At 36.9% G+C, this 17,584-nt stretch overlaps 1 protein-coding gene across 1 annotated transcript; it reads right to left on the bottom strand.

Moving 5' to 3' along the window:
• Positions 1 to 4,093: 4,093 nt before the first annotated feature.
• LOC125500076 lies at positions 4,094 to 7,592 on the bottom strand. The gene has a single exon (XM_048651382.1). It carries the CDS (start codon positions 7,590 to 7,592, stop codon positions 7,053 to 7,055), a length of 540 nt encoding a protein of 179 aa, XP_048507339.1. The 3' UTR covers positions 4,094 to 7,052.
• Between the last annotated feature and the right edge of the window lie 9,992 nt (positions 7,593 to 17,584).

Here is a 17,584-nt window from a genome sequence, read left to right as displayed (position 1 = left end):
TTCTGCCATGAGTACGTTGAAGTAACCGTGTCTGGCGTCGATCTGGGAGAAGATCGTTTTTCCAGCTAGGTTCGCTGCGAAGTCATGCAGAGGAGGTACTGGTTCGCGGTTGGGTTTTGTTTGTGAGTTGACTTTTCGGAAATCTCCACATGGACGCCAATTCCCATTCTTCTTGGGTGCCATGTGGAGAGGGCTGGCCCAAGCGCTGGTGGATGGTCTAATGTGTCCACGTTCCAGCATGAGCTCGAATTCGGCCTTTGCTTGTTTGAGACGTTCTGGGCGTAATGGTCTTACGCGCTGAGCACATGGAGGTCCGACTGTTTCGATGTGATGTCTGACTGAATGTTTAGCGGCAGTCAGGTTTGATGGGGTTCCCAGTAGTTCTGGATATTCCTTGACCCAGCCAACACAGCTTATTGCAGTTATATTATCTCGTGATCACAAGCTATACAACCAAAATTTCATAACAAAAACTTAGTTGCAATATCTCTACATTGTATTTACTTATACGTATGTTACTACGAGAAATTGCATGGCAGTTCCGTAATGTTGGTATAATGAAATATATAACCGCCGAACTGTAAGAGCAATTTAGCCAATACATCAATAATACTATGAAAAAATACATAACAGTGAATTCACTTATATATGTTACGATTATTTGAGCATATAAGGTACTGGTAATAAAACATTGAAAACATAACAACAATATGAACGTTACATCGAATTTACGGCTCACAAACATATAACAGCGCGATCCTGGAATCACGCAGCAGTCATATAACTTTGTGTTCTACGTGTTACGAAACGCCTGAATCATCACGGCAATGCGTACTTTACATCGAATTTACGGCTCACAAATGTATAACAGCGCGATCCTGGAATCACGCAGCAGTTATATAACTTTGTGATCTACGTGTTACGAAACGCCTGAATCATCACGGCAATGCGTACTTTACATCGAATTTACGGCTCACAAATGTATAACAGCGCGATCCTGGAATCACGCAGCAGTTATATAACTTTGTGATCTACGTGTTACGAAACGCCTGAATCATCACGGCAATGCGTACTTTACATCGAATTTACGGCTCACAAATGTATAACAGCGCGATCCTGGAATCACGCAGCAGTTATATAACTTTGTGATCTACGTGTTACGAAACGCCTGAATCATCACGGCAATGCGTACTTTACATCGAATTTACGGCTCACAAATGTATAACAGCGCGATCCTGGAATCACGCAGCAGTTATATAACTTTGTGATCTACGTGTTACGAAACGCCTGAATCATCACGGCAATGCGTACTTTACATCGAATTTACGGCTCACAAATGTATAACAGCGCGATCCTGGAATCACGCAGCAGTTATATAACTTTGTGATCTACGTGTTACGAAACGCCTGAATCATCACGGCAATGCGTACTTTACATCGAATTTACGGCTCACAAATGTATAACAGCGCGATCCTGGAATCACGCAGCAGTTCTATAACCTGATGTGCAGCTAGCTCAGAAGTAATAATATCAATACTTTTACAAAATATCAGTACTTTTTGAATATCCGCGCGAGGAACATTTTTAAGGTTAAAACCCTACATATTATTTATTTCTCATGTATCAGTTTTTGATAAACCATGAAGCGAGTTTATTCGTTAAAATCGACATTGATTGAACGAAATACTTTATTACTTTCCGTATATGGGCAATTCCACCAATTATCAACGAATGTTTGAGCCCAAAAAAATCGATTCGGCTCAATTTTTTTTTATTGCATTCTGTGAACCAAGATCAGTAGATTCACTAAGTTTCAGCGCAATAGAACGTACCGTTCACGAGGAATACGATATTCAATTTTTGGGACAAAATTTTTAAGCGCATTTTTAACGTATCTCTATCGTCTCAATAAAAATTCGGAAAAATGCGTTTTCTTTGTGCAAAACTCTTAGCTTTCCGAATCCATTTTTCATTTTTTGTCAACTGTGCTGAAACCCCCTCAAAAACACGTTTTTTGACAAAAGAAACAGCGATTTCTCCTTGTCCTCAATATTTCATCATTCTTCTGCATTTTTATTCTGAAAGCTGAGATTTTTTCAGTAAGAAACCCAAATTTCCAGAGTGGGACGGCAACGGGGTCACGCGTGAGCTACGATCGATTATTCACTTCATTTTATTTTATTAATTTTTTATTTTATTTTTATTTTACTTTATTCTCTTGCATTTTTTGATAAAAATTTTGTCCTAAAAATTAAATATCGTATTTCTCGTGAACGGTACGTCCTATCGCGCTGAAACTTGGTGAATCCACTATATAGTCTTGGTTTACAGAATGCGCGAGGAAAAAAATTGAGGCAAATCGATTTTTTGGGGCCCAAACATTCGTTGATAATTGGTGGAATTGCTCATATGTATACAGTTTAGAGTGGTCCTGCGAGAGTATTAATTGACAAGATTTTTGACCTTTTATCCCCTAATTTGACTACGCAAATATATTTAAAATATATATATAAAATCCCCTCGAATTTTTTATTCATTTATCAACAGTCGGGTGTCCGTTATTTCCCAAGTTGGTTACATTTTTGCATTTGCCCCCTGAATTTTCAGTTTTCGCCTTAAAACAAAATATCAAACCATAAAATAAGCGCTTAATTTTCTTATTAAACCGTGCCCAAATCATGATACATTTCCCATTTGAATAACATGGGAGTTTTGTACTTTTTGCATTCAATTTTTTTTTCGGAAATAAATAAGACTACAGCAATAAACATTATCAAAATTGTTCGAACCATTTTAATGCTTGGTCCTTTTTTTCACAAGTAGAAAATTGCGAAATAACGTCAAAAATGAATATCTTCTACGCGAAGTTCTTGAAAAAACGTAATAAATGGCATGATTTGAATGCATGATTTCACACCACATGTTCAAGCAGTGATCACTGTATGAAATCATTCAATTTATTTCGTTTGTTAAATTAAAAACGTACTTTTTAACGCTAAATTGAAAAAATATCCGAGAGGTGACTGATTTGCTTCACGCGGAAAGGCCCAGAAGTAATTTGTTACGTTGCTGTTCAGTAACACTAATATTTCAAGATATATAACATACATGTAACTTTGAGCTGCGTATGTTCTGCGTAAGTCGTAACCAATGACAAGCATCAGATTTCATGCGTCATATTAAAACTCCGGTCTCATTCGTGGATATCACTAGGGTTCTAGTACGTCATAGCAGAACTGTGCTCTTATTTGACCTCTGGCGTCCCTAATTCTACCGACAAGTGGACCAACGCACGACGCGTCATACATCAGTGCATCGTCTACCACGCACCGCACAGACGTCTCCGATATCGAACGTGTCGATCATCTTCCCCTGCTTCTCATATATAATATACCTATATTGGTGATCTTTCTTTGCTGCAGCTTATTTTAAAGAATTTTTAACATCGCAGTAACGTGAGTACTTGTTTTTTTTTTGTTTTTTTTTTTTATAATTCACGATTGACTATTTATCAGTTTGTAATTAAAGAAACGCATTCGTAATAATGTTGAGCAGAATGGCAAGAAATGCATTATTTTTTCATTTAACCTAGTCGCTAAATCACATGTGATTATTGATTGAAATTGATTTGACTTAATTTTCAATTTTTTAATGAATTAAAACAATTATAAATTCATTCACAATAAAAAATTTGGTATTTGTCGGTTGGAAAATTCACAACTCTGAATACGAGCAATATGTGTCGATCAATTTTGTTAATATATTTTCATAATACAGTAGAACTTGATCGATTATCCGAACTAATTGGGACCGGGCCTAGTTCGGATAACCGAAATTTCGGATAATGGAACAGTATAGTGTTAGATAACAAAATATTTAGCGTTGGGAAATATTCAAGAAATATGTAACATTTGTATGTATGTCATGAAATATATATATTATATATATATATATGCACATGTATATAATATATATATTAGGGTGCTTCAAAAAAAATTTTGAATTTTTTTTTTTTGCTCCAACCCTCTCAAATGTTTCTATTTAATATAATATATTCAATAGAAACATTTGAGAGGGTAAGAGCAAAAAAAAAAATTCAAAATTTTTTTTGAAGCACCCTAATATATATATTATATAGGTATAATCTAATAACATTTATATAAACATTTAACATGTAGCTTCAATGTTTTTCTAAGTATCAAACGTCCAAATAACAAATAATTAAACATGTGAATGTGTATGTCATGTAATATTTGAAACTCAAAACTATAGGAATACATGATGCTCTCACAGGCGAACCAATAAGCTTGAACACGTTTGTGCAAACGCTTTGTTTGCAACATTGTAATTGCGCGCAGTGCTTCATAATACTTATAAATTTCAAAATTTTGCAGCGTCGTTCAAATATATACAAGATAAATTCTTTGTAATAAAATATGAAAAATACGCAAAAAAAAAACAAAAAAGAAACAACAGCAAGTTGAGGTTCGGATAATAGAGGTTCGGATAATCGAGGTTCTACTATACACAAAATGTATTCGCGGATAACGTCTAGAATAATTTGCAAAATACAGAACACGAACTACTAGAGAACTTCGTTTCGAATAGTAATCCTGATGATCATTGGCACCTCATTTTCCTATTTAATAGCATCATATTTTGGAAATGATACAAACATTTTTTTTTCATCATTATTTGAAGTACTACATCTTGAGAATTTTTTTTTTATGTGAATTATATGAAGATATTCACATACAATTATGTCCCTACATAATATTAATTCTAAACAAATAGGAAAAGATACAAAATATGTATAGGTATAAAATACATTGTTATTATGTCTGGACATAAATTTAAATACTTTTTATTATGTACCATAGATATAGAAAACCTTTATATCTATTAGGTCTATTATTTATATCTTCATAAGGTCTTTATATCTATGTATGTACTTACAAAATATAAATCAATTTAATTATCCCATGGCTTTAATTGGTTTCGTTATAATTATGTATTGACGTGATAATGATTCAGTTGATTGGATATGTTCAAGATTAAAATATTTCAAATTTCGTCATTACATAGATTATCTTGAAAGTAACCACTCTGTCATAGCCAACTCGGCACTGCCCAAGTTTTCCAGTTGTTTCTTGCAGGCTGGCCATACCATGGCAATGATTTTACAGCCTCCAATAGCTGTAGTTCAAATTTTTGAATTTAAAGGGTATGTCCAGCCTGCAAAAAACAAATGGAAAACTTGGGCAGTGCCGAGTTGGCCATGACAGAGTGGCTAGAGCCTTTGTTATTTTCGATGAATTTTTATTATTTCACGAAATATATATCATATGTTCATCGCACGCAGGGGTGACGGACCTCGATTTTGAAAGCCATGGTGCCGAGTGGTTCCGTTTTGCCAAGCAGCGGATTTCAAGGAAAGAAAAAAATGGGCAAAATCCATAGTCTCAAACATGTCCCAACTTATATAATATAAAATATATTAGGCTGATTAAAAAAATCAACTTTTTTTTTTTTAAAGCCCGTACTAAAATATCTTTAAAATACTGAGAAAAGACGCCTGTAAAAAGAGCTCTTAATTTTAATATTCAGAGGTCGCGCATCGAAGATTTCTATTTTCCATTTAAATAACACAGGAAAACAATTTTTTTTCAGAATTTTCTAGCTCACAAACTAATCAACGGATTTTTATGCGTGATGAATATTTTAGTAAAAAATTGAACGCTCTACAAAAAATATCTCTTATGATTTTTTGATAAACCGAAGCGATTGAAAGGTATTCACGTTAAAAGTTAAATTTATGTCATAAACTCATAATTGCATTGTTTACTTTAATTTTGGGCAAATTCATCAAAGGTATCATCAAATTAAAAAAAAATAGTTATTCAAAAAATCAAAATCACTAGGTTCAATAAGCCTTTCGAATAAAATTCTCTGAAACACCTATCATTTCTGGAAAATGTTGATCAAAATCCTTTTTTATGTATTCATCAATATTGACGAAATTTTCAAATCATTTTCTACTAACAATAATGGACTTGTGTGTAATAATAATTCAAAATTATGTACATTAACTAATTGTGATACCCCTTTTATTAGTATTTATTTTATATAATTATATAAATAGCTATTATCCTAAGTTCCAAAGAGAAAAACATGGCTGAAAAATTAGGTTTAATTTCATAGTTCCATTAATATGCTCTCATCTATTTTAATGAAGTTATTAAATTGTTCTGAGTTAGTCCTAGCTGTTATATAGTTTTCCTATTATGTCATAGGTGATATTGTTCCTAAACTATAAGCTTCATAATTATGAAATGTCGAACCTTATGATGTTGAATAATAAATTGATAACTCATAATGTTGAGAATAATAGATGTTAAATAAAAGTGATGTGCAATAGAATGTGAAGTATTATAACGTGAAAGGATATAATTTTAGAACTGCGATTCAAATTACATATAACCTAGAGTGTCTACATATCAAGCTGTTACATTGATGACGCATCTTTTTTACATTTAATAAATATATTATGCTAACAATTGATTATGTTGTTGTTCCTTGCAAAACCATCTTTATCATTCTATACATGCAATGTTAATATTACCGCCCGTCATTTCAATTCGATCGTCACTGTTACATTCATTTTCACATAACATTAATGTTGCGATTACATCCGATTTTACATCAAATAAATGTACTAATTACCTTATTTTGACATAACTTCAAGTTCCATGTGACATTCGTTAGTGATAACACGAACATAGATGTTATATACCCAGAGTGCAGTTAAACATATAACAGTTACCTAAAATATCTCATAGCATAAACATAGCTCCTAAAGTTGACGTTATGTTGGTAAATACATGAAGGTGAGTTACATTAGTTTGAAACATTGAAGTCACTGTCATGTAACATGCTACATAACATGCAATGTGTGAATTACATCATCGAAACTTGCAAAATCAGCGAAATTACTTGATAGTCGCAATGCAACTGTAACTCTCAGGTTATATATGCTGTGATATTAGGTTATATCATTGCAATCTTGCAGATATATAACTGCGTTGGCTGGGGAGCATATCTGTGTACTTGGAATTTGATATTATTGCAGTTATCGAGTTGATATGAGTATAAGAAAGCGTACCTGAGGTTTGTAATCCCGTGTCGGGATCGGTAAGAATGCCTTGGCGTAGATCGACGATGAGTCCGAATTTATGAATCAAGTCCGCTCCGATGATCGGGTATGGCACGTCCGCTATACAGAAAATCCATTTGATTGGACGTCGTAATCCGAGGTTCAAGTTTAATGCTCGTTCTCCGTAAGTTTGGATGGTGCGATGGTTTGCAGCGTAAAGATGATAATTGTTTGCTCTGCGTTTGTCCGGGTGGGTCGGCGGAATGACAGATATGTCGGCATCGGTGTCGATGAGAAATTTGGTGTTAGATGTTCGGTCGGGGACGAACATGCGGCAAGGAGGTGACGAACCACCAGTAGTTGCCGCGTCTATTGATGGTTGGGCTCGTTTCCCTGCTTCTGAGTCAAAAGCTCGGACCAGATGCACGGTGGATTGCATTTTAGTGCCTTAGGACCGAACTTTTGGTGAAAGTAGCACGTTTTTTGGTTTCTGTTACCTGGTCCAGGTCATCGTGAACGGGAGTCGTTGCTATTCGACCTGCCACGTAATTGATGGGAGTTCATTTGGCTGAAAACTGAGTCCATCTTGGTTGAGAGTGCTTGGATTTGTTCGGACAGCTTTTCGATTTGGTCCTCGCAGCTGCTGTGATTGTTTGTTTTGGAGATGGCATTTACAAACTGGGTTTGAGACTGTCTGCGTCTATCTAGCAGCTCCATTATTTTGTCAGCCAGCTGGGTGAGGCTCTTCATTTCCATTGGTTCAGTTACTGCGAGCACAATTTGAAGGTCTTGAGGTAGTCTGTCCATCCACAGAGTCCTGATGAATGATTCGTTTAAGTTGCTTCCGTATCGACGCATTTGCTCGTATAGTTCAGATGGTTTTCCGGTCAGCTGTAGGTCGGAGATGAGTGTCCGAAATTGGTTATCTTGAGATACGGCATACTTGTTTGTTAGAGCATCCTTCAGGGCTTGGTACTTGTTCGTGAGTGGTGGTTGCTCTATGACGTGCTCGACTGCTGTCATATGTCCGCAATCCAGTCGTCTTATAACTGCGTTGAATTTTGCGTCGTCAGTTAGGCCAGGTTTGCTATTGAAAGTTGCTTCGATAGCTTTGAACCATAGATTTAGAGATTGTGGCCAAAATGAAGGTAATTCATTTGCGTCAACAAGAACAACAGGTTGGTTGTAGTTTGCGAATGCTGATGGTGGATAGAAAAGAGGCGGGTAATACTGCTGTGCGTATTGTTGGTGATTACCTGTCATGGTTTGATTAGCTAGTGGAGGTCCACCATATGTTTGTTGGCGTGGTATTGCTCCGTTGTTGTTGGTTATTGGTAATTTTGACCTATCTTGCTCATTTTGTGTTTGATTCCCCTGGTCGGTCTCTATTGTTAACTTAGGCATTCCTGCATAATCTAATAATTCCTGATTGTTTTGAACAGTTTGTTCAGTTAGGCTGTTTTGAGTGTTTTTTTTCTCTGGTGAGCGCGGCAGCGTCATGTTGCTTGTGTTTTTTTTTTTTTTTGGCGGAAGCGCGAGTGAGACAGTTGATAGCGCCGTCAAATGTTCTAGACGTGTTTTAGGTTATATTGTATATGTACGCACTTTTCTCGGGGTCACCAATTTGTAGGAGTTAATACTACTACAATTAAACGTACACCATATAGAATATAACACTTAACTTTATTTATCCAATTATTAATGAATGATAATGATAATTATTTAACAAATGGATATAATTATATCTGATAATCGTTGGACGGTATGTACGGTTTGTACTCTCGTATAATAATCAGTCTCAGGGGTACCACTAACACTGGCCCGTGCGGGGAGAGGTAGTACCAATTGGTAGGATTGTTGAGCGCCTAGTTTGATTTTAGTATTGAGTATAGTGTGTGTGAGAGTGTTGTGTGATGTGATTGTGTGTTTTTACCCCCCACAGCCCGATTTTACGCACTCGCAGAGCGGTTCGCGTACATGAGATTACCACATGCAAAGGCTCACGGACGGCCCGAGTTTTTCCGCCCCACTACTTGGTGCGTTGCAGTCGATCCCTTACACGCATATGGGTCCCGCGTGAATGATATGCACGTACACAATCGATTCTCGCTGGCGCGCGGCGTTCCCGATTTTGATCTTACGCGTCAATCGAGAAGCGCATACAGAAAGTAATCGAATTAGCACTAGGTGAATTTTTTTCATTTCATCTTGTAATTCTAAGAAATCGAATCAGTAATAAGATTTCAATTTTCAATTCCGTATTCATCAATTGGGAAGTGAAATGAACGGTTCTAATTTCAAGTCCCGCATTGGAAAATAGTTCTTCAATTTCTAATTCCATTTTGTGGAATTGCAAAATATAACATAATTTCTTGCTTCCAACCACCGCGTTGAAATAAGGATTCGTTTGTTCCTCAATCTCATATCGTCTGTTAAAAAAAAAAATACAAAACTTTGAATCTCAATTATGGGATTCAAAGAAAATTGTCAATCTCTAGTCCCATATTTATTTGTTGAAAAATCAATCAAAACTACACTGAAACTTCCCATTATTTTAGAGCTCGAACATTATACATCATAATTGATTAAGAATATTGCTGTAATTTTTTTTTCTTACAAGTGCAAAATTATACTCGATAGTCTGATGCCGAAATCAAACAATGAAAATTGGTCACACACGTACACAAACCATGACCATAAGTGGAGGATGTAAACATTGCGCGATTTGATTTAAGTTCACGCAAAATATCACTAGTCGAATTTACAGCAGCGCCACAGCAGAGGTAGGGGATCGCATCCACCGGCCACGATCTGTTATGATCCACAGCGTGTTTACCGAAAATATTAAAATCTATCTGTCGATAATATCGTAGAAGACACGACCGATGTTGTTATTTTGGTCAGAGATATGACACGGTGAATTAAATAGGATAGGATGATCTCCGTCGATGACAAAGTAAACACTTGCCATTGATGCATTCGAAATGAGTGTTGTACGTAAAGGACAATGAACGAGACGCATTAAGGATAATAATTGCATGCTAACTTCTAACTGCTAACTGCTTCAGGCTGCTAACGCGTCTCGTTCATCGTTAAATCATCGTTGAATGGCTGTGTCAGTTTCGTGAGGTTAACACGCCGTGGATCATGACAGATCGCGGCCGGCCGATGCGAGTCGAGCGGCGCCGGATCCCCCGACCTCTGCTGTGGCGCTGCTGTAAATTCGACTAGGAATATTTTGCGCGAACCTAAATCAAATCGCGCAATGTTTACATGCTCCACTTATGGTCACGGTTGTGTACCTGCATGTGCGCCGACATGGACCAACGTCCACCTGAATATTGTCGACATTATAGTTTCTAGAACCTGAACAAAAGTCTTCATCCGAAAATCGGATTGGATCCGATAAGTGTTTGTTTCTTCCGACATTTTCAATTCTTCAGCAGAAAGTTTGAAATTATTGTTTATTTCAAATTTATTAAATAACAAGAAATACCGACTATGTTTATTCTCTAATATGTGGATTGAAAAACTAAATCCCAATTGTTACTGTCAAAATAAGAACTAAATAATACAACATTATTTTCATCCTTAAGTATATCATTCGAATAAAAAATTAATTGGAAATTTTTCAGTTCTGTCATTCGAATAAGAAATTTATCTCGAAATTTATTTCCCAATACTTGAGTTAAAAATCCGTTTCTGATTTTTAATATTATAATTCGAATTCAAAATTACATATTTAACTTTACACTGAAAATTTAATTTCCAGTTTTAATTCGAAATTTTTGAATTAATTTGTGTGCAACTCTGGTCTCATAACGCGGTGGTTGGAAGCAAGAAATGATGTTATATTTTGCAATTCCAAAAAATGGAATTAGAAATTGAAGAACTATTTTCCAATGCGGGACTTGAAATTAGAACCGTTCATTTCACTTCCCAATTGATGATTACGGAATTGAAAATTGAAATCTTATTACTGATTCGATTTGTTAGAATTACAAGATGAAATAAGAAAAATTCACCTAGTGCTAATTCGATTACTTTCTGTATGCGCTTTTCGCAACCCCGCCAGTTTCTCGATTGACGCGTAAGATCAAAATCGGAACACCGCGCGCCAGCGAGAATCAAATCTTTCGAAAATGCCAGACATTAAAATTGATTCTGTGCCTGGAACAGAGTGAATACAACATATTTGGCATCATTTCATCTTATTTGCAACGTGAATAAGATAAACATTGAAAAAAAAAAACTCCACGCATGCAGAATCAAGCCCACCAGCCTCTTAGTATGAATCCGAACGCTTGCCGCTGCGCTGACCGCTACTAGATCAGTATGACAACTTAAAAGACTTTTCTACTACCTATAAAATGTTTAAACAATAATATCTGCAAAAAGCTTGGCCGTCTCGTCTTTTTACTTGGCTCACTTCTAGTTCTAGCCGAGCCCTACATATACTGTGAATTTGGTCGAATTCGGTGATGACGGGTTCCCAGCCTTCCGTTGTGAGTTGCTCGATTGCTCTGATTCTGATTCTGAGTTGAAATCGCGGAACGCCGCGCGCCAGCGAGAATCGATTGTGTGCGTGCATATCATTTACAGGGACCCGTATGCGTGTAAGTGACCGACTGCAGCGCACCAAGTAGTGGGGAGGGAAAGCTCGGGCCGTCCGTGAGCCTTTGCATGGGTAGTAATCTCATGTACGCGAGACCGCTCTGCGTGTGCGTAAAATCAGGCAATTTTGGAAAACTGCGAGTTATGAGACCAGAATTGCAAATTAATTAATTCCAAAACTTCGAATTAAAACTGGAAATTAAATTTTCAGTGAAAAATGATATATGTAATTTTGAATTCGAATCATAATATTAAAAATCAGAAACGGGTTTTTAACTCAAAAATTAGGATTGAGGAGTTTCAAAATGAATTTCTTATTCGAATGACAGAACTAAAAAATTGAAAATTACTTTTTTATTCGAATGATATAATCAAGGATGCAGATAATATTGTATTACTTAGTTCTTATTTTGACAGTAACAATTGGGAAATAAAAAAAATTCACCTAGTGCTAATTCGATTACTTTCTGTATGCGCTTTTCGCAACCCCGCAAGCTACACAATTGCCAGTTCTCGATTCACGCGTAAGATCAAAATCGGAACGCCGCGCGCCAGCGAGAATCGATTGTGTGCGTGCATATCATTTACAGGGACCCGTATGCGTGTGAGTGACCGACTGCAGCGCACCAAGTAGTGGGGAGGGAAAGCTCGGGCCGTCCGTGAGCCTTTGCATGTGGTAATCTCATGTACGCGAGACCGCTCTGCGTGTGCGTAAAATCGGGCATTTTTTGTCAGCGCCATCTACTAGTGGGGAGGCAAAGCTCTTGTATATAAGGAAAAGTACATAAGCATACCCCCACCACGTCTTCCGCACCTCTATTCCTATCTACACTCAACGGTCCGTGAGCCTTGGCATGTGGTAATCTCATGTACGCGAGACCGCTCTGCGTGTGCGTAAAATCGGGCAATTTTCGACAGCGCCATCTACTAGTGGGGTGGCAAAGCTCTTGTATATAAGGAAATGTACATAAGCATACCCCCACCACGTCTTCCGCACCTCTATTCCTATCTACACTCACCGAGCGTGCTGCATCCCTATATTTCCTATGTCCGTGAGTGTATTACATAGGGTGCATTCCGAAATATACTTTCAGTACTGCAAGTACTGGCAGCCGCGTTCCGAAACCACGCGGCAGCTTACTGTCGCTAGTTAGTGACGTCATAAAATTGATGATGTAGTTGACTGCGACTACTCTGGCCCAGAACGTAAGGCAGTTGCAGTAGTTGAAAGATGGCGGCGCCCACAGAGAAGATAATATTGATAGACGGCGTCGACCTCTATGGCGTCGACTGAAGATTTTTAAAGACAGCCATCTGTGTTTAATGACATTGAGTAACTATACTTCGTAGTACCGTTGACTGAAGATTGCTCAAGACAAACTATAGTTACTCAATGTTTGAAGCAAGCAATGGGGCACGGGGGGCACGGCATTAACCGTGTAGTTCTGTATTATCGGTCGCATCGGTAACAAAGAAACGATAGTATGCTGTTAGGACAGCACAAAAAACATGCTGCATTATCCGCCGAATGTGCCGCGGTTTTTACTAGACTTGCACTCGAGCTCCGTTGATCGAAGATTGAAGACTGAAGATTTAGTTATCATCAGTCAACGCGAGCTCATTCAATCTCCAGCAATGGAAAGCAAAGCACGTGAATATGGGCCATTCCACGTGAACCGGATCAGTCACCTCTGAGATATTTTTTTAATTTGGCATGTCGATTGTCCATGGGAAGTTAGATTTTTGTGCCCGAAGATTTTTGAATTAGTGCAAATTTCGATTTATTATAAACAATCGAAAAATTGAGAGGCGGTTTCTTCAAAAAGTCATAACTTCGTCAAAAATGATGTTGGATTCAATTTTTTTTTTCAAATGTACGCGGATATGGCAATAGATTTGGAAAAAAAAATAAATGGTGCCGGAAAAGTTTATTTATCATTTGTTTACTTGACAATGAGTTTTTAAAGGATTTTTAAAACACTGACGGATAGCACCGAAAAATGAAAAAAAAAAAATGCTGACATATACTTTGAACTATACTACAGCTTGTGAATTAATTTCAGAGATGCGTTCGGCTTCGTTTTCGAGTAAAAAATCATCAAAGTTGGCGGCGCGCGTAAATTCGAGCTCGTCGGCGCCTATGCGCGTAATGACGCGCGTCGAGCGACAGAGAATAGCCTGTCAGTACTCTCCATGGTCGCTACTTGGTGGACGCTCCGCGGCGGCATTCACGAGTCATTTTCGTGATGATCGACACCGTTAGAAAATCTGCAAAAAATACCAAAGCTTCCCCATGATACGGCAAAGCGATAGGGTAAGTTCCAGAAATGTGTTATTTCTCGTTTCCGAGATATTAGGACGCATTGGGACATGACATATTTGGAGACATTAAGATATATTAAGAGACGTGTTTTTTTCTCGCTCATTGCTTTAATATCTACCAGATATAATTTTTTCTATTCGTTTGAGGATGGAGAGATGTGTTTTTATTTATATTTGCAGAAATTTTCTGATTACAAATGATAGACCATATCATCACATAATTAACACGCCAGTTCGTGGTATGTGGTACGCATATTAAGAATAATACATATGTACGTACATAGATATAATATCTATGATGTCAACAACAATTGGTATCAAAGAACCCCAAATTTAATACCAGCCGTCCAACCCGAAGAATTAACCGCAGAATCAGAAACAACCTGGAAATATATTAATCCATTAAATCTAGCGACAGGTGGAATTTATTCACAGGAAGACTTATTGTTAGACAAAATCAGGAGTAACTTAATGTTTCCAGTAGGACGACCAGCAGTCCTACACACAATAGCTAGAGAAGCGACAGGAATAACGACATACAATCAGGGTATCAGAGTCAACAGCCTTATGGACCAGAACCTTCTCAAAAGCGCCCTCGCCGAAGCATGGGGATGGGTGTTTTCTATATTCTACGAAGTAGGAATTCTGAAAGTCCCAGTTTTCGGAGCAATCTTAATAATCAGCTTCATTAAATGGATTATAGATTCAATAATTCACGCTTTCTCACTTCATGCCTTATACGGATGTAGTATCTGGATAGCTATAGCGTTCTGGGATACATTCACAAACTTATTAATAACGAAAAAGCATTACCGAACTCGAAATAGAGAGGAAACAGGGCTAGAACTCATACCCATAGAAAACAACGCGACAAATGAAGATCTAGCAAGCATAGTAATCGAATAACCTCCAAGACCTAACCCTAGACAACAAGCGGTTACGCTTACAGAAAATCAGATAACCCTACCAACGACACAAAATTCAAATAACCAAGAGACCGTAGAACAAACAGACAGTAACATTAACCCGCTTTTTAAGAATACAATAATATCCGTGCCTTCTAGCACTCAGAGGAATTTCATGTAAGAACCAATCTACTAAACTCCGGCATAACACAAAGAATAACACAAGGAATTACACAAAGATTTGTAAAAAAAATTTTTATTATCATCACTAACTTAACTCTAAAGAAAATCTCTTATTTCTATCACTGTTAATATCAAAAAAAAATATAAAAATAAAAAAAAACCCAAAATAATTTATAATTCTAACTCATGAAATTTTTTTTCTCAAATTTGAAATAAAACTTAAACTTTAAACTAATCTAAAATCACGAGTTAGACGGTGGGTTATTCGGTATCTTCATACCAGCCGATCAAACCCCGGGGATGCTGCCAGGCGTCCGAGGACCAGTCCCGGATGGGGTGATCTTCGTCTCACCTTCCGGCCAATATCCAGCGAATGCCTAAATCATCAAAGTCGTCGCCCGGTTGAGATATAGACGACGCCTCCAAACCGTCTTCGAACCCGACGGACTTACTTCGCCGAAAGGCCGCCCTTTCTCGCCGCACCCGCACAATTCGTTCCACGCAAAGATATTTTTTCTAAATCAAAAATTAGAAGAACATGATATTAAAATTAGACTTTAGAAAACTCAAATAAAAACTTTTAACTTACCTCTCTTAAAGAACCTCCTTTGGCTAGACGCCCGATTATTACTGCCAGCAATAGAATCTACAAATAAAATGAAAATATTATAACACGAATCACTAACACTCTCTACTATCAAGGAAAAATTACCACCTCAGACGAAAACATTTTTTTTTTTTCCTCACTCTTCAAAACTTCACGAAAATCTCCAAAGATTTATATCAGCAAGTTTTCCCAAGACTGGACGACACAGAACTCAGAATCAAGAAAAATTTCTTAGGAAACACGATTTATATATCATTTCAGAAAATCTAATTGTAAGACACACCCCAAGCAACGATCGACGAATCACAAATAGGTAACCTAACAATGTCCAGTAGGCACAACCCTTAAACGAAAGGGTCACCGTATCCACTAAACGGTACCTCCAAACCCATCGTAGAACAATAAAGCTTAGATTTCTACAAATATCCTAGAAACAAATACGAATAATCTAGGAGAAGAACCACTGAATCGCGGGAACAATCATTCTAAAGGAAAAAACATACTATAATTAGAATAAGTTCGAAATTAAGAAAAACCTCATACTTACCGATACTGTAACAAATACTCATTACACTATATGTTAACAGTGAGTTGCCTATATAATGTTATATTGTCCTGCAAGAATTCTGAATTTTTTCTCCGAAATAGCCCGCCAAGTCCTACTACCTCCAATTTTTTTTTATTTTTTTTTTTAATTAAATTTATTTTTTCAATCTTTATTGTTTTTTGATTCATTGAATTATTTTTCATCAATTGCTTTCCAATTTCGTCATCTTTCAATTAATTATTAGGGTTGTTTTATTTCTATTCCAATCTTCTCGAGAATTTTTATTCGTGTAGCAAAGTTCCATGTACTTGGCACAGCAATTGATTTGGATTGTTTTTTTCCCATTATTCATGAATTCTTCTAATTAATCATTAGATATATTTTGATGGTAGTTACTGTTGAACATTTGATGTACTTGGCGAACTTTTTTGCACCGTAGGTGCCTTTTGTGGAATTTTGATAACTTTTTTTATGTTCTCAAAGAATATTGCAGTATTGATTACGGTTTCTTTAGTATCCTATTGTGGTAGGATGATCATGGGGTGAGGAAACATTCAGCTACTACCACATCTGAGTTGGGCAATTATCAAAAGATTCCGTGAAGTACTATGAGTTTCTATTCTAACGATTAGTTACTCTATAGGTTGAGTTTATATACATCAGATCATGTGTCCAATTTGAATAAAGGCTTGATAGCTGCTATTTTGCGAATTGGCTTACACGGTTTTTCGGTTCACTAGGTGTATTTGTGCAATTATATTACAAGTCACCAGGCGCAGTATCCTTGGATCATTTGTTTGACGAAATGGATCTTGGATTCCAAGCTGCATCTTATAAACGTTTGACAACATACCAAGGGAGAGATCAGTTCCTTTTGGGTAAGATGGTAGTGAGCGTCCAATTGAGCCGCTTCAGTTAGCTTGATTTGTAATAACAAAACAGAAGATGATACTTCTTTCATAATCCGTATGATTGTGGGTGAGAGGAGAGCGTTAGTCATAATGAATTAGTACAGTGAGTATGAACTAAAAGAAAACAATTATGGTTGACTTATAAACAACTGCGAAGCAGATGACCAGGTTTCAGTCTGGCTACAGATTATACCAAAGGGTAACGTAGAGATTTTTTAACTTCATACATTTGATTCACTTCAACTTCAGTTTATTTGTTTGAGAAAGCAGGAACTTTTGGTTTGTGGTATTGGAATTGAAACTGATACGTCCTTCAATATCGGTATGCTTAAATGAGAAAAG

Source organism: Athalia rosae, chromosome 1, assembly GCF_917208135.1.
Source record: "Athalia rosae chromosome 1, iyAthRosa1.1, whole genome shotgun sequence".
Taxonomy (NCBI): Eukaryota; Metazoa; Arthropoda; class Insecta; order Hymenoptera; family Athaliidae; genus Athalia; species Athalia rosae.
This window is presented reverse-complemented; position numbering and strand designations above follow the sequence as displayed.